This window comes from Mustela lutreola, chromosome 1, assembly GCF_030435805.1.
Source record: "Mustela lutreola isolate mMusLut2 chromosome 1, mMusLut2.pri, whole genome shotgun sequence".
Classification (NCBI taxonomy): Eukaryota; Metazoa; Chordata; class Mammalia; order Carnivora; family Mustelidae; genus Mustela; species Mustela lutreola.
Window position 1 is genome coordinate 262,718,537 of NC_081290.1, and position 19,535 is coordinate 262,738,071.

Genomic DNA, 19,535 nt, shown 5'->3' on the forward strand with positions numbered 1-19,535 from the left:
CATCACAATCACAGATGATCTTGACGGCTATTAACATTTTGTGAAATCAGTGACCTTCAACAGAAGAGCACCACAGCCTAGCTGCAAGTACCAGGCCAGCTCCTCAAGGCCTTGCCAATAGAACATTCCATGTTGGAGGCTGCGTGTGCGTAAAAGACAATAGAACAACTGTAAAAGGAATTAGAACCAAACTATTCTGGATGAATCAGGAGTCCTTTCAGGCTCCCCCCAGATGCATTCTGAGTTGACAGACATTTGCCTGGCAGGCATATTCCACGACTTGCGATGGCTTTTGTTCTAGGTCAACTTAGGGGAAGCTGGAACTCTGCAGAATTCCCTTCCTTGTGTGATTGCAGCGAGGGCTGGAACCAGAGAAACTTACGTGATATTTGAAGAGGGGAGTGGAGCAGCTACCTCCCACGCTCTGAAAGGTGGTAGCATTGGAGTAACTGGGACAGTTTGTATACATTGTCACTGATCCCCCAGCTTGCCTTGCTGGGGAGGGACAGCACCCAGGCCCGCAGCTCCTCTAGCACGTGCTGGAAATCCTCTTCCGTCTTCTCCAAGTGTCCTGAAGCAGGTGTGTGTACAGCTACGTGCAAGGGGTGCCAGCTTCTCTTGAAGGTCGTTGAGATGGGGGACAGCAAGGGGACACATGGTCTCAGCTTGTCCTTGCTTTGTCAACTTCCCATCCATAGCTTTCTGGCACTATTGACTTAGTTTCAACACCACATGCAAAGGCAACAGCCTCCCACAGACTTGCTCACCACCGCCCACAGCTGTATATGGTTGGGAATTGATGGTCCAGGTAGGGGATCCAGGAATCATAGGCACCAGCTCTAAGCCACATGCCCTGCTCAGCGCTTTATGTGACACCTCACTGGATCATCCCAGTTATCACAAAAAACAGGTTTTATTATGTCAGCCTAACAGTTGGTGAAAATGAGGTAGTGATGTTAGGTCACTCACCCAAGGTCATTCAGAAAGGGAATTGAAAAGCAGAAATTTAGGAGCGCCTGGGTGGCTCAGTGGGTTAAGCATCTGCCTTTGGCTCAGGTCATTATCTGAGATTCCTAGGATCGAGTCCTGCATAGGGCTCCCAGCTCAGCAGGGAGTCTGCTTCTCCCTCTGCCTCTGCCCATCCCCCTGCTTGTTAGGACTCCCAGCTCAGCAGGGAGTCTGCTTCTCCCTCTGCCTCTGCCCATCCCCCTGCTTGTTCTCTCTCTCTCTCTTTCTCAAAATAAATAAAATCCTTAAAAAAAAATAAAAAATCTTAATTCAGATCTTTTTGCTCCAACTTCTGCTATGCTTCTCAAGATCCAAGTTTTCTAGGCTTAGAGAAAAGAAGGAAAAAACCTTTGAGCAATCTAGTCAAACCCAGTATTTGTTGAACCCAATACTCCAGCCCCAGTTAGGGTCTCAGATGACTAAAACCCCATACCAACCTCAGCTCCCTAATTCCTGGTCCACTGAATCTGGGAGAAAATAAATACTGCCTGTTCTAACCCACGAGCATTAGATGTTTGTTACTCAGAAGTCAGTAACTAGTACATTGCTCTAAGATTAAGCCATGAGACAGGAGGTGGGTACAGACTATGGAAAGCCCCAAGAAAGCCTGATAGAAACATAAAGTACCAGAAACTGTCTCCTGCCTCTGGGGACTAAGTAAAGACACAGAGATGGCAAGGCAGGTTGGAAGACAAATGTGTCCTAACCTCCTGTGTTGGGGTTAAAGACCAAGATGTCAAAATGTTTTCTAAGATGCTGAGAAGCAGTAGCATTCCTGCTTGGCCGTATAGGAGGTGAATGTCTTCCAGGGTTCCTTGTCCCAGCCCTGGGCTCTCAGCCCTCATGAAGGGCAGATAAGACCGAGATGTTCCCGCAAAGCCCCAGAGGAAGGACAGGGAGGTCACCGAGAGTCTGGCTGGGTGGCTGCCAGAGAAGGCTCTCACTGGGGCAGTGAGATGCAAACCAGGGTCCAAGGGAGTCACCCCCACTTCTCAGGAGTGCCAGTGTCAGCCAGGGGTGAGGAGGAGCCACACCAGAGGGAGGACTGCTGGGCTCCAGGGAAGCGGAGAAAACACAGTGCAAGTGTCAGTGGTTGCAGCCACAGTGCCCATGGTCAGTGTCAGCAGAATGGCCAGGAATCGGAAAGACCCACCACACACGCCCAAGAAGCCAGCAGGCCCTTGGGAATCCTATTGTGTTCCCGTGCTTGAAGTCCCCCAGCCTCCCCAGCACCATCTGGGGGGCAGGAGACCGGCCAAGAGAGCAGAGAAGAAAGGATAAAAGAGTGAGTTTCCCCCCCTGCCCCCCTGACCCCCAAAGTGAATGTTCCTGAACAGATCGCTTCGGGGTCTGGATTTGAATTCATTTTTTTCCCTCCACCATCCAGGGGGAGCCAGATGGGGCTGGAAAGGAAAATCCCATCAGTTACAGAAACCAGGGAAGCTTCCATTTCTTGGCATATCTCAATCTAGTGTGAGTAAGGAGGAGATGACGATTCAGAGGCCGTGAAGACATGTCATCAAGATAGAGGTTCAAAGCTGAGTTTTGTGCTAGATTGAGAACATGAGAACCGGAGGGGACACTGGCAATCATCGAATCCTTGGTATTTTCCTCTGTTTGTGCCTCATCTGATGGTCTCCCTTGTCATTCCTCCTCCAGCCCATAACCCAGCACAATCAGGGGCTGGTATTAAAAAGACGACATCAGTTTTGCCATACTCACTGTTTGGAAACGACAACTTGATCTATTCTAAAGGGCTGTCACCAAGCCACTGCCCTGAGAAGCAGCATGTACGAATCAGAACAACAGCCCGTTTGTTCTGTAGGTCAGAAGCCAACCCTCATTTTATTAAAATATATACAGGGGATTAACAGAACGACCACGCTTTACTGCAGCAATGTACACAGAAGCCAAGGCCGCACCCGAGCTCTGGTGTCCTGGGCGGTCCCACAGGCGGCTCCTTGGAATGTGATCAGTCTTGGAAGAGACCTCCTGAATCTCAGACTTCTTGGCCACGCCTCTCGACCAGAGCTGGCCATGACCTTGACACCACGGAAGGGAAGGCGGGCAAGGCCACGGGGCTGGTGGAGTGGGGACCACTGCTTTGCTATTTGCATAGTCTCTTTGGAGGAAACTCAGTGCTTGCTAGCAGCCCTGCTGTCTTCCGAATGGTCTCAGCAACCAAGGTCGCAGTGGTCTCCCAGAAGGTGAGCTCTGCTCCCTCTCCACTGAGTTTCAATCCTGAAGTCAGAAGCCCTGGCTCAGCCAAGTTCACGGGCAGAGTCAAGCTTCAGGCCCACATGGCCTCGTGCCACACACGTCTGGATGGGACAGACGCTCGAACAGTGTCTCCCCGGGCCCGAGGCTCACTTCATGTTTCTCTCGATCCAGTCTTTAAAAGGCAGGACCTTGCTGAAGGCCGTGTACAGGCTGTGGCCGCAGTCCCTGTCATAGCTCCAGCTGACTAGCCCCACCAGATGCCAGCGTGGCTCGGGGGACACCCGTCCGGGGAAGGCCACGGCGGCGATGCCTCCCGTCTCTGCTGTGCAGATATCAGAGGGGGCGGCGGGATCCCGGGTGGCACAGAACATGTTGTCCGTGACACTCACAGGGATGCCGTGTTCCTCGTGCTGCTCCTCACACAGCAGAGGGTCCACGACCCTGACGCCCCCTGAGCGCAGCGTGTCGTTCTTGAATCCGGGGCTTCTTGCGTCGGCTAGCACATTCCAGCCGGCCACGGTGATGCGGGTCTCCTGGAAGGAGGCACTTAGGTCCCGTGGTGCCGCCAGGCAAATGGGCTGGACGCGGGTGCTGACACGAGCCTTGTCCAGGAGCTTCAGGATGGCGATGTCCGTATCCAGCAAGATGGGGTCGTAGTTGGGATGCAGAATGACTGCGGAAATCTACAAATGCAAGAGATGGACGACAGTGGTGAGCCCTCCACCACACAGGGAATAAGAGGCAAGCCCCGGGGCTAAATTACCAGGACAAAGTGTCTTGGAGACAGCTACAAAGATTTGGAGAGACTTTGCTTCAGGCTTTATTTGGGGGGTTGTGGAGTGAAATGCCCACTGCCGCCTGGCAGGTGGTGTTAACTAAGTGGGGTGACAGACAGGGCTGCCGAGAACAGGGGTGCCTACCCCATCCGAAGTGGGTAGTGGCCACTGGGCTCCACTGGCCACTGCCAAGCCAAGAAGTGGCCAACTTTCTGACTTTCTCAAAAAAGAGATTCCAGGGGCGCCTGGGTGGCTCAGTGGGTTAAGCCGCTGCCTTCGGCTCAGGTCATGATCTCAGAGTCCTAGGATCGAGTCCCACATCAGGCTCTCTGCTCAGCAGGAAGCCTGCTTCCCTCTCTCTCTCTCTGCCAGCCTCTCTACCTACCTGTGATCTCTCTCTGTCAAATAAATAAATAAAATCTTTAAAAAAAAAAAAAAAGAGAGAGATTCCAGATCTTCATCTGAACCTTCTGATTTTTAAATGTTGGCAAATAACTGGATAAAAAAAAAAAAATGTGTGCTAGCATTATGCAAACACAAGCCCCCAAAAGACTACCAGATTGCAACCTCTGGCTCCAGGTAAACAAAGCTACACCCAGAATGTTCCACAAGACTTTTCCACAGTCTTTGCTGATTGTCCCAACCCTTGCTGATCATTGTCTTTGATGGGGGCCTCTAGGAGCTCACATGTATGATATAGTCTAACATTTTTATGTGCAGGTTCTATTACTTCAAGTATATTTGGGTACATTTCCTCGGGGCTTCTTTTGTGTCAAACTAATCACAATATGCTGGTCTGTCTCTTCACTGGCCTGTGGACTCTTCAGGGCAAAGACCGTGCCTTTTTCCATGCCTTACTCAGTTTTGTATCCATTCCTGTGATTGGCATTCTGTGGGAGCTCAACAATGAGCAGAGAGATGGACAGATGGGTGGACAGAGAGAGAGCAGGGTGGGTAGGTGGACGGAAGAGAGAGGTGGAGGGAGATAGGCAGAGAAGACAGAGTAATATTAAAGATTACTTAGCAGTATCTTGGGTAAAGCCTTTCTAAGTCCTCGAAGCCTACCTTGTACAATGCCCTAAACAGAATAGGAGATTAACTTTTGATGACCACAGTGATATATGATAAAATCTTATTTTGAAAACGAAAAGAAAAAAAGACTCTGTAGTCTTTCTAGATGTGCCTTTCTAGTATGTATGTGAAATACTGGGTGCCTGCTCCCTGCCAGGCTCTGGGCTGGGTGCTAATGTGCTAAGGCGTCAGGATGGATGCAGCCACTGCCCCCACCCCCACCACTGATACCCCTACCCCTACCCCCCGGAGTTTGCTGAGCCAACACCTGGTTTCCAGGTTATAGCCCTCTCTTACCCGTAAGTTCTGGATGGTCTTCTCATCTCGGTCATCATCCCGGTAGAATTTCCCTAGGACAACTTTGAGGTCTGCTGTCTTGATCATGGAGACCTTCCCCAGGTCGGTTACGCAGTGGGCAGCCACCACCACGGTGCGCTCATTCACCAGGGCGCCGCTGCAGACCAGGAACCACGTGTCCTTGTGCAGGCTGCCACCGTGTACCCCGCTGGCCCTCCTGTAGATGGCCGCCTGCCACGGCCAGCGCAGTCCTGGGCTCTTGGAAGCAGTGACGTTCTCTGTTTTCCCACAGACTGTGAAGAAACACCAGCTCAGTAAGATAAACTCAGACCTTTCCATGCAAAGGGGAATGTGTTGCGCAACCCAGAGAACACAGATCTGGAAAGGTGGGTCCATGGGTGTCGTGACCACTGTGTAGTCATCAGCCACCTTGACATGGTTGGCTATAAAGTCTGAAGTTAAGATGGAAGGCTTGGGATCCTAGGCTCTTCCTATCAATAGGACCTTGGGCAAATTGCCAGATCTCTTAAAGCCTCAGTCTTCTTGCCTGCAAAATGGATCTAATCACCGCATATGTCTCATAGGGTTTTTGTGGAGACTGGATGAGGATCTATGCAAACAGACTCAAAATATGATGCCTATCATGATAAACTTGACCACAAAGAATTAAGCCATACTGCTGTCTTTTGACAAAGCGGGTAGGGAAGGTAGAACTTGGTATGTGCAAGACCCTTTTCCAGAGTCCTCCACGTATTACTTTAGTCATTATCACCATAATCATATGGATACTCAACACCGCATCGCCTAATCAATAACTGCCTACTGAGTACCATGGGATGCTAAGCATGAACACAGGCTCGGACAGGGTATCCAAGACCGTCTAAGTAGAAGTCTTCTGATGTCATTCACCCTTCCCCCACTTGGGGCTTCATTATGGTTCTCTCTCTCTGCCACTCCCCTGCATGGGGGCTCTCTCTCTCTCTCAAATAAATACCTAAAATCTTTTAAAAAAATAAATAAAAAATAACGATCCACAAGGAAGTATGGCCCCTCCAAAAAAATTCATCAAAGACCTAAAGAGTCAGTTTCTCCACAATTAGAAGTCTGTGCCAAGGGAAGGAAGGTCCAGCTGTGGACTATCAGACATAACCAAGCTACGGAATTAGCTGGAGGCCCACTGGCCGAGGAAGCTTAGGACAGACAGCGCCCCGGCCCCTGTCCCGGGAGGAGCCCTGACTCACTGGGGACACAGGATGGGGCTCGCCCACTCCACTTCCCGGTCTTCAGGCACGTCCTGCGGCTGCTGCCCAGGCGGCGGTAGAAAGGCGAGATGCACTCGTACTGGAGCTGGGTGTGCAGATGCTGGAACCCGGGTGGCAGGTCTCCAAAGGGAAGGGCGGGCTTCTTGGTGGGGGCACCCTGCAGTTTCTGCTTGCTGAAGGATGCTGAGTAGAGCTGGTGTAAGGGCGTCTGCCTACATGGGGACCCAGGGCCCAGAGAGAGGGCAAGAGTCAGTCACCATGGCCCTGTTGTGTACGTGCCAAGCCCTGGCAGACATCTAATCATGGCAGAAAAAAATATGGCTATCTCTCCTCTGTGGATCTCTGTACCTCCTGCCCCTACCCCCCACTCCCCGTCCTGGTCATCTCTCTCTCTCTCTCTCTCGCTCTCTCTTAGGCGCATGCGCACACACACTTCCCCTCTACCACCGAGTAAATTCTCTCGCACCCCTCCACCTTCATTCCGTGCCTCTATTTCCATTTCTGGCACGCCTCCAGCTGTCTAGGATTTTAACCAGGGAATACTATCCGGCATAAGGGCTGCTGTTCCAGGGTAGGCGATACAGGCGTACAGAGAAAAATTAACTGTGATTTAAACAGGAAAGGAAATTCATCTGAAGCCGGGAGTCTTTTTTTCTCCAGACATTATCATAATGGAGCAATATCACGAATTGACTTGAACTAAACTGTGTGGATACAGTAGCTTGATTTAGCAATCAGTGTCTGTAATTAGTACACCTCGGAGAGTAGGGCTTTCTCAGAGCATGCTGATTGGCAGAAATTCAGAGCATTGTGTGTAAATGTGAAAAGGCCTTTCAAATGAGCCCTGAAAGCTGAAGCCCCCAGAGACCCCTCCGGGATTCTTGGGGGAGACATACACCCCTTGGACAGCCTGCGTTCATTTTATATCAGCGCCTAACGACTACTAACTGAGAAGTTAGAATTCCTCTAGGAAACAGTGTGTTGATCTCTGTGTAATGAATGGGGAAAGGAAGCCCGGAGGGGGAAGCGGGACTAGAGATGGGCAACAGGAAGCTAAGATGGTCCTCAAGGCAGCACTTAACAATTAGGATTCACAACCTGGTGTCTCTACTGTGCCGTCTGATGCCATCGTAAGAAATCTATTTGATGAGTCTGTTCAGTGCTTCCCTCAGAACAAACGTTCCATCCACTTTGATTTCATTCAATGAATCTTTAGCTTGTTTATAACAAGGTCTGCGGTTCAAGGAGCTTCCGAACTGGCAAACCAGCTAGCTCATCTTTTGGTCCATCTGTTGAAAGATGACACGGCCTTTTGTGGTGCTTGGGTGACCAGGCTGCTAGAGATAGGTATATCCATATTCCAGCAGCCTGTCTTCCAGAAAGATCCTTAAAACCAAGTTATAGGCTTGCTTTTTCATCCACGTGAGCCACCTGGCATCTTATCACCTAGCCTCCCATTACAATTGCTTTAAAAATGCCCCTTTGGAGAATAGTGTGGAGATTCCTCAAGAAATTAAAAATAGAGCTTCCCTATGACCCTGCAATTGCACTACTGGGTATCTACCCCAAAGATACAGATGTAGTGAAAAGAAGGGCCATCTGTGCCCCAATGTTTATAGCAGCAATGGCCATGGTCGCCAAACTGTGGAAAGAACCAAGATGCCCTTCAACGGACGAATGGATAAGGAAGATGTAGTCCATATACACTATGGAGTATTATGCCTCCATCGGAAAGGATGAATACCCAACTTTTGTATCAACATGGATGGGACTGGAAGAGATTATGCTGAGTGAAATCAGTCAAGCAGAGAGAGTCAATTATCATATGGTTTCACTTATTTGTGGAGCATAACAAATAGCCTGGAGGACAAGGGGAAATGGAGAGGAAAAGGGAGTTGAGGGAAATTGGAAGGGGAGGTGAACCATGAGAGACTATGGACTCTGAAAAACAGTCTGAGGGTTTTGAAGGGGCGGGGGGTGGGAGGCTGGGGGAACCAGATGGTGGGTATTAGAGAGGGCACGGATTGCATGGAGCACTGGGTGTGGTGCAAAAAACAATGAATACTGTTACTGTTACTAAATTTATTTTTTAAATAAATTTAAAAAAATTTTTTTTAATGCAAAGTGCAGTAATCTTTTAGTAGTTCAGGGGCTCCTCTACAAGATGTGTTGTTGGAAAGAACAGGTTCATCCCACTTAGTGAGGAGTCCAGCTCCAGGTAAATTATAAAGATCAGGAAAAGATGGAATTTGTATTCCACTGTCACTGTTCCCAAGGAAATGCCCTGCCTGAAATGGGAAGAACAGAGATAGAAGGAAATATCCAAGGGAAAGGTAAGAGATTGATGAATATCCTGCTTTAGGAGTATTTCAGGTCACTTGGCTGGGGTCGGTTCTAATCACTGGGATTCATTGTGACCATTCCTGAAAGCAAAAGCTGCTACTCACAGCTGTTCACTTGTGCGAGTGTTCTGCTGAAGCCTTTCCATTGGGTTGGGCAGCAGCTTAGTGCCTAAGACCCTGAACACTATGAAGATCCGGATTCGCATCCTGGATCTACAGTCCGCAATGTGATTTGGGTGAGTTAATGAATTTCTCCAAGCCTCACTTTACCCATCTGTACTAAAATTGGTAAGAAACCCTACCAGGAAATGGCAATAATAGTAATACCTACCTCAGAGGTTGCAGGAAAGATTAAACGAACAAACAGTTACAAAGCACTCAGAGGAGGAACGGGGCATGTAGCGAACACGCGGTAAGTGTTAGCTCGCTCCGCCTGCCGCATCTAATCCCTACAGCAATCCCCAGAGATGGGCGTTATCGGGATTGCCCTGAGTTTTCAAAAGAGGAGACTAAAGGCTTAGCAAGATCAGGAACTTGCCAAAGAATACAAAATACAGAGAGCCCAAACCTGGTCTCGAGCCATTATTTGTCAAATCCATTCATTCGTTCATTCATTCATTCACTGTTTGGGGTGGTTGTGTTTAGGCGGGGGGGGGGGGGGGGGTGACTCCACTGCAGCAAGCATTGCTCTTGGCCCCAGAACTTAAACATGAACAAAACAGAAAAATGAACAAAACAGAAAACGTTCCTGCACTTATAACTTTTACACATTTATTTTGGTGAGGTTAGGTAGAGATAGAAATTGAACAACAACAAAAACCCGTAGGTAAGAAGACAGGTAGGGCTGAGAGCGAATCTGAGACCTAAGGCTCACCAAATACGAGAGCCCAGAAGACAGCTCTGCAGTCAGCATCAGGTAGGATTACTTTCCTTCCTTTTATTGATCAGTTCTCTGAGGTTGATGATGACTTTGTTTTTTATATGAAGTGTAAAAGGAGAAAACATTAACCGGTACTACAACATTTGGGGGTGGTTCTTGTTTTCCAAAGGACGGTCAGAAAAGGTCTCTCTGCCAGGTAGACACCAAGCAGGGAGCAGACAGAGCGAGGCTTTAAACCTCCTGGACATGCAGCAGAAGTGGGGTCTGGACAGAAGAGCCAAGGCTCTGAAGCAGCGTTGTTGGGGGAAGGGGAGGGACAAGTTGGGCTGCCTGCGGGGACAGAGTAGAGGGTGAGGAAGAGAGTAGTAGGAGATGAGGTGAGAATAGTTTCTTCTACAAAATGAGGAGAGAAGACATAGAACTGGGCCAATTCTCTGCCCCCACAGTGGTCCCCACCTCTGTCTTCCCAGGAGGAAGTCTGGGCAGGCATATCTGAGGGCTCTCCTCCCTCATCAGGGGTGGTCATTTGTCTCTGGTTCCTGGGGACCAGCGACCTGCCTCATCTGGTTGATTACCACCAACATCTTCCTGAGCCATAGCTGATTGCACGGGGCAGGAAGGCCATCTCCCTAGAAGCTGCCCTAGTCAACACAGAGCAATTTCGGGAAGACTCAAGTGTTAAAACCCAGTTCCTCAAGGATCATCAAGTCTCAAGTCCCACCAGCCACCTACTTTCCCACGATCCTATGAACCGTGTCCATGTTCCAGCAGTTGCTACCTCTTGGCCAAAGGCAGCTGGCTCATCAGCCTCCCTCTAACAGGCCCTATTCTTTCATGAGCAGGCAGCACTGAGTGTCCCTAAGAAACCCCGGACTGTCTTTGGCCAAACACAAGTGGGGGAAGAGGGGTGGGAGGCGACACACTCGAGGCGTTTGCCTGGAGCCAGAGCCCAGGTGTTTCGACCTCACCTTGATTGAACCTGCATGGGAAGAACTCTGCGTCTCACCAGGTCTGAGATCTTTGGTTCTCGGCAGGCTAGAATGAAGGAGACAAGAGGGCATCAGCTTTTGCCATATTAACTGCTCACGTTTATTCGGTTCAGATTCATCCCTGACCGCCCTTTCTGGACACCCCCAGAGGTCTCAGAGGGGAGGTATGCCAGTGGGTGTGGAAAGCTCCCTAGCAAAAGAGCTCACTGCCTTTCATCGAAATGGACAACCCCCTCTGAACAACGCCCATGGGGGACGCACTTCTGAAAAGCCACTCCACCCGGGTGAGGTGAAACCTTGGCTGTCATTAGATTGGGACTATCTGTTCCCACAAATGGCATCGGTGAACTTGATGGAAGGTGGAGTCACGATCGAAAATGAAGGTTCTAAAATAGAGCCCAACACAGGGAACTACAAGGCTCTCATTGAAGACCAGATGGCAGCGTCATCTTGGGTAGTCTTGGGTAGCTGATTCCTCTAGTTCCTTCCTCTGAAATCGAGGCTCCTAATGATCACTTGAGGGCACCTCAAAGCCCAGGCTTAATTTTGCTGAAGTGTCTCTTTCTTCACTTTCCCAATCAAGCGGCCAACATTCATCTAATTAGCAAACTAGAGAACTTTGGTTGTTATTAATTTGTAAGAGAAGAGTTGACAAAAATCTCCAAGGACATATGAAACACCGTTTCCATACTTAATGAAATCAAGAATCGGAGTCTGTGTTGGTGAGGAGGAAGGTCGCTTCTGGCTAAAGTCTAAAGTGATTTATTCCTTTCACAAACCTTCCTCTTTCATTTCTTTTCCCATGACTTGGGTTGTTGACAAACACCCAGAAGGGGAAAGTGGAGGATTAAGGCAATTATCTGGGTAATCTAGGCCAAGGACATGCTTTTCTTCCTAGGAAACAGCCAGATAATTGTGACCTGCCCCCAAAATACAGGGGCTGTTGACCCAGTTCAGAAAGAAACTATGCATCCCCACCACCAAAGGGGTAAGTTTGAAGGTTCTCTATACAACGTTCCATGTTTTCTGGTCCCAAACCAACCTTTTCAATCTACTTCCCAGAATCTCTGTTGGCCCTACTTTGAGTTTACCATGGTCCTTTCACTTCTGCCTCTACCTTTTGTTTTCCTTTGTCTTCTGTGACAGGAACATAGTCCCAGCTGCTCTGCACCTCTTGTGAACGCTTCCCCGCCTCCCAGATTGGCTTGGCCCCCACAGGCCGCATACAACTGTCGCTATTTCAAGCAACAGTGATCGTCCCTTTCTCTCAACACACACTGCTCATTCATTTCCTCTAACTCTGCCTTGAATGCTGGAGGTCTTGCCATCTTAGTAAGATGTTTTTCTTTATGTTAACATCTTAAACCTCCCGCCACACAGGCTAGCAGGGATATTGTGCCTGTTTTGTTCTTTTATTTCCTGTGCCAACTTCCTATTTCATAGAGAGTAGATAAATGTAGCTATATTGGACCCCACTGATGGCCTCGATTTTGACCTTGGGTTTACATAGATAAAACCCAGCCCTGTCATCTTTTCTAAACTGCTCTGATAATTTTCTAACTCTTCTTGATCACAGCGAGAAGCTGTGACTAGGAGAAGTAGGTCTTCCGGAGGTCCAAAAGAGAAGCATATGTTTTCAGGGATGGCTTTCCACCTAGAGTCATAGACGGTGCCAGTGAGAACCTAAGAGGGAATGGTATCTTTTTCAGGGGCTCACACACAGGTAGGGAGCTTCCAAGAGGTCCAACAACTCCATCTATGTCACACATACTCATTCATTACCTTTTATGCAGATGGGCTGTTTCCCCGACCACTCTCCATCCTGCTGGCAAGTTCTCTTCTCATTGCCGCTAAGAACGTATGAGTTATTACAAAAGAAGGACACAACTGTGCCAACTTTGGCATAGCGCCCGTTGATAAGCCCAGGGCCTCCTGTTACCTTCTGGTACCCATTAACTGGACCCCCGGGGTCTGAGCAGTTACTTTCTTCAAGGACTAAAAGAAAAAATAAAAGGGAGAGAAATAAAGAACTATTAAAAGTGTGAAGCATTCCATTTTAGAACCGGATCTTTTCATGTTTCACTGAATTAAAAATGCAGCAATGTGGAGCCTGCCAGCGATGGTGCCCAGAGGAATCAGCAAGAAAAAACTCGTAACAGAAAATGTATGTGTTAGACATGTCCTCCCCTTGTTTTAACGATCTATTCTTAAATCAAGAAGTATTTCATTCCCCATATAAATAAATTCGACACAACTAGCTCTCCTGTGGTCTTGTTCATTTCTTTCTGGAGCTGTGGGAGCTGGGCAGGCCTGGACAGCAGAAACATCGCACCTAGATTTCACAATCAGTACACAGGGATGATTATTTTCCAGTGTCATTGTATTATCTCCTTCATTCCCTAAAGCTAGGACAATTAAACTAGAGTCCTCAGTTTCCTATTTGTGTTGTACCCAGAAAACAGAATTTACTAGAGACAAGCCTGCATAGATGAAATGAATTTAGATTTTATGTTTCATCTTCAGGGACACAAGTGTGCTGTAAGGTATAGTTCTAAAATACCAGATGATAGAGGGGCGCCCGTGTGGCTCAGTCGTTAGGTGTCTGCCTTCGGCTCAGGTCATGATCCCAGGTCCTGGGATCGGGCCCTGCCATCACGCTCCCTGATCTGCAGGAAGCCTGATTCTCCCCCTCCCTCTGCCACTCCCCTGCTTGTGTTCCCTCTCTCACTGTGTCTCTCTGTCAAATAAATAAGTAAAATCTTAAAAAAAAAAAAAACCCAGATGATAGAAATTCAGAGATATGAAGAAGTTCCCCTGATCTCCAAGTACACACACTTTCCCTCTAAATGTTTAACAATATTCATTACAAAGACATTTATTTTTTTAAAAGAAAAAAAGACTTATTTGAGAGAGAGAGACATTAGAGTGCAGGGATGGGCAGGAGAGGGAGAAGTTCAAGCAGATGCTGTGCTGAGCAGGGAGCCTGATCCGGGGCTCAATCCCATCACCCTGAGATCATGACCTGAGCTGAAATCAAGATTCAGACGCTTAACCAACTGAGCCACCCAGGTGCCCCCCAAAGGCATTTCTATTCTCTAACTCAGGTTGGACAGTCACACAAAGTAGAAGAGGCAACACCTGCTATTCTGAGCACTGAACAGGATACTAGACAAATCCTGGAAAGATTCCCTCAGATAGGGTGCCTGGGTGGCTCAGTGGGTTAAGCCTCTGCCTTCAGCTCAGGTCAGATCCCAGGGTCCTGGGATCGAGCCTCACAACCAGCTCTCTGCTCAGTAGGGAGCCTGCTTCCCCCCGGCCCCTCTGCTTGCCTCACTACCTACTTGTGATCTCTCTCTCTCTGTCAAATAAATAAAATCTTTATAAAAAAGATTCCATCGGATAACATATTTTTCTCAAATGGATTATGGCACAATGGTGACTATTACACTCTAAGGACACAGAGTAGGACCCCTGAGGAATTCAGTCATTAATTACTGCATTTGGGTACCACTTGCTGTCAGTCTCCCTGGTCTCTTTTTAATCATTTCTTCTAAGATACAGTCTCATCCCTGTGAAACAGTCCCCAGGCAATGTGATTGTGCTTCTGACATGCTTTTCTTCCCATAAATGCCCGGTTACCTTTTAAGCAACGTGTGTGCTTGCCTCCAGGCAAGAAAAGAATTTCCATCCATATAACATTTCTAAAATATCTGAGAACTAAAAATTAGTAAATTTCCCCATGGGCAACTTGGCAAGGCTGCTGATATTAACCAAATTACTGGTTTGTCTACTCTATGATTGCCCACAGACCATGTGGCCCATGATTTCAATGATATCCTATGTGCTTTGGGGCTACTTAATATGAGCAGTTTCCATGCTGGGAGAAAACTCCAGAATCCCATTTTAATTGTAAAAAATGGACTTCACTGAGGGAGTCTTCCAAAATACCAACATGGCCGAGGGAGGGCACTGCACTTTTTGAAATTTCAAGTGTACTGAGAAAGCCCAGTGCTTGTATTTCCAGAAACACTCCTATGATGTGGGGGTGGGGGGAGAGGCAGAGAAAGGAGAAAGCATTCCATACTAGATTTTACAAACAGTGATGGGACTACCTTCTTTTTTGAAAACAGGTTTTATTTATTCATTTTAGAGAGAGAGAACAAGCGTAGGAGTGGGAAGAGGAGCAGAGGGACAGAGAGAATCTCAAGCAGACTTCGTGCTAAGCATGGAGCCCTACACATCAGGCTCAATCTCACGACCCTGAGATCACGGCCTGTGGCAAAACCAAGAATCAGTCGCTTAACCGACAGAGCCACCCAGGAGCCCCTGGACTACCTTCTTAGGCAGAGGCTCACTGAATACTAAACACGGAGCCCAGAAACAAGCAGCAGGAGCCCACAGCTGCAACCACCTCAGAAGCATGTTGTGTCATACCTGCAAGTTTTAGAAAATGGAATTCACTGCCAACATCAAAACCAGGAGATGGCTCATAAAAATCTGTATTACTGGCTTCTGAAAAAATTCAGATCTGGCAACCCTGGGTCTGTATGGCCACATGGCAATAATCAGCCGCCATTGAGAAGTGGCTGTCTGCTGGCCCAGGGGCTGCTGGCTTCCCTTGGCCACAGCCCCTGCCTGCTGCCTGGCCCAGGCAGTGCTAGACTCTGTGGTCAGTTAACCTCACAAAGAGCTATACTCTGTGCAATGCCAGCGAGTTCCTCCTCCATTTTGAGTTTTATTTGCCAGAGCTCATGGCTAAGAAAAATTCTGGTGATACTCAAGGCCAGTCCTGAAATACTGAAAGAGAATGAACTACACTCCAGCCACACTGGCCTCAGCAGAAGGTAAGCAATCCCTTCTATTGTGAGCCTGAGAGGTGGGCTTTCCTTCTTTTGGAAGTAAGGACTCTGTGGTCCTCTAGGCTCCTGCCCCATGTTTCCTAAGTGCAGAATTCCTGAGGATCCTGTTGCTAACTGCGTTTAATATGGGTTTAGCCAGCAGGAACACTGGAGAGTTTGCAAGCCTTTTGGAGGTAACAAAGCCTTAGGATAATTCAGGTTATCTTGTCTTTCTCCCTGATGAGGTTTTAAAAGGAAACTTAAAGAGAAACTGAGTCAGGATGTGTAAAAAAGTCTGCCTAAGGCTGGGGAATTCTGCCCTGTTTCTAGAATTCTTAGATGCCTACTCTTTTTTAATGAGACATGTCTGAAATCAGGTCACGTGTACATTTCACGCAGCACGTCTTTACTTCCAACTCTCAGAGAAGCTATGATTAAACCAACAGTGCACCCTAAACTTAATGAGATCTTAGAATGGAGAACTCTTATTTCATTTTGAGTTATTGCTTCCTAGTGCCAAATGATGCTTCCGAGTTGGGGTCCAATGGAACATAAGGCTATGTGGCTGGGGCACCTGGCCGGCTCAGTCACAGGGGCATGGGATTCTGAGCTCAGGATTCTAAATTCTAGCCTCACATTAAGTGTAGAGATTACTTCGAAACAAAATATTAAAAAAAAAAAAACCCTATATGGCTAAAATTTAAGAGAAACACAGAAAGACATTTAGAAAGGATTCAGATGCTATCGTTGTCAGGCACTACTTGAAAATAAATATGCTGAGCATGCTCAAGGAAATAAAACAAAAAACTGAGAACTTCAGAACACTGGAAACCTTAGAAACTAACCAAAGGAGCAATCTAGAATTGCAATGTGACAATGGCAGAAATGTAAAGCTCCGTGGGTAAGTAGAACAGCACATCAGATACAGCTCATGCATATTAATAGATGGAAACATAACTTACAAGAAAAAATTCAGAATGAAGCCCAAGAGTTAAAAAAATGGAAAATGTACAGGAAAATGTAAAGAAACAGTGAGAAAGTTAATAAAAGCATGTACCTGACATTCCAGGAAAAAGGAATGGGGTAAAACCAGCAGAAAAAGTCTCTCCAACTGATAAAAGACATCTGTCTACAGATCCCAAGACAGGGAAATGTGAAGAAAACCACACAGAGACCTATTGCCCAAAACTGCTAAAAGCCAAAATCAGAGAAAAAAATTTTAAGCTGCCAAAGCTGGGAGAAAAATGGACGGCGAGAAACATACTTTGAGATAATTATAGTCATTATCTCTGGCTTGTAACATCAAAATGATTTTTGCCTCTTTATACTTTTTTCCCCCTGTTTGATAATCAGAACATGTAACCATAAAATTTTGTTGTTTATTGTTTTTGTGGTTGTTCATTATTTTCATTTTTTAAAGTAGCAGTCAAAATGGTTTGGGTTCCCCTGCTCAGCCCATAAACCTAGCCTTCAGTCTGCTATGCACGGTTTTTGACATTCCCATGCCCTCCACACTGTGGGCATCTCATTATCATCATCATAGAGTAATCCAACTTCTCTCCAGCTCTGATGGGAATGAGCTCTTTCACTAGACTCTGGGGGACAAAGAAGGGCTGCCAGAATCAGAAGACACAGGTTCAAATAATTATCTGGTTCCCAGTGTCCAGAGTAAGCACACAGTAGGTCATGGAAGGGGTAAAGGGTAAAATGCATTCATTCTTCCACTTAATGAACCAGAGCGTGGGAAACTTACATAATTCTCCAAACCTTGTTTTTCTGGTCTGTAAAACAGGATAATAACACTTAGCAGGCTGGGCTGGTTTTGAGGAATAATTTGCATAACACGGAGTCTCCTTTTCCCCTGTTTGCCTTTCTTTACAAAGCACCCAACTTCTTTTAAAAATCAATTCCTCGGGGCACCTGGGTGGCTCAGAGGGCTGAGCCTCTCCCTTTGGCTGGGGTCGTGATCTCAGGGATCTGGGATGGAGCCCCAAGTAGGGCTCTCTGCTCAGTGGGGAGCCTGCTTCCCTCTCTCTCTGCCTGCCTCTCTGCCTACTTGTGCTCCCTCTCTCTGCCAAATAAATAAAATCTTTAAAAAAAAAAAAATCGATTCCTTGGGGTGCCTGGGTGGCTCAGTGTTAGGTGTCTGACTCTTTATTTCAGCTCAGGTCATGATCTCCAGGTCCTGGGATCGAGCCCTGTGCCAGGTTCCTCACTGAGCCGACTTGAGGATCCTTTCTTTCTCCCTCTGCCCGCCTCCCTACCCCAGCTCATGTGCTCTCTCTCTCTAAAATAAAAATAAATAAACCTTTAAAAAAAATCAATTCCCCAAATTCATACACCTTAAAGAAAAACCCACAAGGAAATCTAAAGTCCTATTATTGAGTCTATTTGGATATAAAACAAATAATGAATTCTGGAACACTGAAAAGATATTAAAAAAAGAAAAGAAGAAGAAGAAGAAGGGAGTTCTCACCAGAAACTAACCACGCTGGCACCCTGATCTCAGACTTTCAGCCTCCAGAACTGTGAGAAAATAAATTTCTATAGTTTAGAAATTAATCAATCAATTAATTAAATAAATCAAATATTCCACTCTATTTTCTGGCCTCTTGGTAATATCTATGCATGATGGGCTTCCAGACCTGGACTCAGGGTGTTGACTTAGACTTCTGAGTTTCAGCCACAGTCTCTGAACACTCATCTCTCTTAATCCTGCAAAATGAAGCCTTAAAATTGTATTCTTGTATCAAACCTCCACCAGGCATCATTTCTCTTCCCTCTCATTTATTTCTCGTACTTGCCAAAGCTGTGCACTCTCCGAGGATGTTTTTAAACAGTATTCTAAGACTTCCTCTGCACATCTCTTCCTCTCCCATTTATTTTATTTTATTTTATTTGACAGAGATCACAGTCAGGCAGAGAGAGAATGGGGGAAGCAGGCGCCCCACCAAGCAGAGAGCCCAATGTGGGGCTCCATCCCAGGACCCTGAGATCATGACCTGAGCCAAAGACAGAGGCTTAACCCACTGAGTCACCCAGGCGCCGCATCTCTCCCAGTTTAGATGCTGACCTGCTGGGTCCTCAGACCACCTGCATCTCATCAAAGCCTGCTCCCCAGGGTTAGATTTCAAAAACTCTCTATTCCCCCTGTGGGTTCTCTTTTTAGAATCCTTTGTGTCTCCCCATTAAACAGATCCTTGATTCCTTTCTATCTGATTTTTCAAGGGCTTCATACTTCCTTTCTCCCCAGCAGGATAGACGTTTTCACACAAAGCCAAGTGGGTATGTTAAGGAGCTACACCCCTGGCCTGAAGGAGAACCCAGCTGCTGCTTTGCTAAGTAAAATATTCCAGGGTTAATAATAATAGCACATTGCCCTGGTCCTTTCAGGACCCAGCCCGGGGATATCGGGGCTTCGCACGCCTTTACACGCCCTCTCATGAACAGAAACAGTACTTGGGGGGTGCATTCTTGTTTCCAATAAACACTTAAAAACACGACTCTCTAGCTGTCTTTTTTTCTCAAGGTGACGAGATGAGGTGATTCGCTGTGATGCCACTTTACTGAAAGATATCTGGGAGCTTCGAGACGGCCCTGTAGTGAAAGCTATTGGTGTCCCATCCATATCCTTTCCCCAGGTCAGCTTCTACACATGAACCTGGCACCTGCCACCTTCGAAGACTGCCCTTGGGCATGGGCACCACCTTGCCTATATGAAGAGCTGAAAGATGCCAAGATGTCCATCCCCTCAGACCCACCCCAGGGTTGCCCATAGATGACAACAGAAAGGTGTATAAATAGCTCAACTCCTGCTCCTCAAGGCATCATTTACCCTCCCCAGCACCCTGC

General features: G+C 47.3%; 1 protein-coding gene across 5 annotated transcripts in view; it reads right to left on the minus strand.

Moving 5' to 3' along the window:
* Positions 1-3,072: 3,072 nt before the first annotated feature.
* The window catches only part of PAMR1 (peptidase domain containing associated with muscle regeneration 1), a 150,512-nt gene continuing 134,049 nt past the window's right edge, over positions 3,073-19,535 (minus strand). For all 5 annotated transcript variants that reach the window (XM_059139859.1, XM_059139837.1, XM_059139826.1 and 2 more), the window contains 5 exons: positions 12,628-12,840; positions 10,825-10,891; positions 6,614-6,846; positions 5,373-5,665; positions 3,073-3,911 (listed from right to left, as the gene is read on the minus strand). In XM_059139859.1, coding sequence (XP_058995842.1) covers positions 3,375-3,911; positions 5,373-5,665; positions 6,614-6,846; positions 10,825-10,891; positions 12,628-12,840 — 1,343 coding nt within the window. In that variant the 3' untranslated portion in view covers positions 3,073-3,374. The remainder of the gene's footprint in view (positions 3,912-5,372; positions 5,666-6,613; positions 6,847-10,824; positions 10,892-12,627; positions 12,841-19,535) is intronic.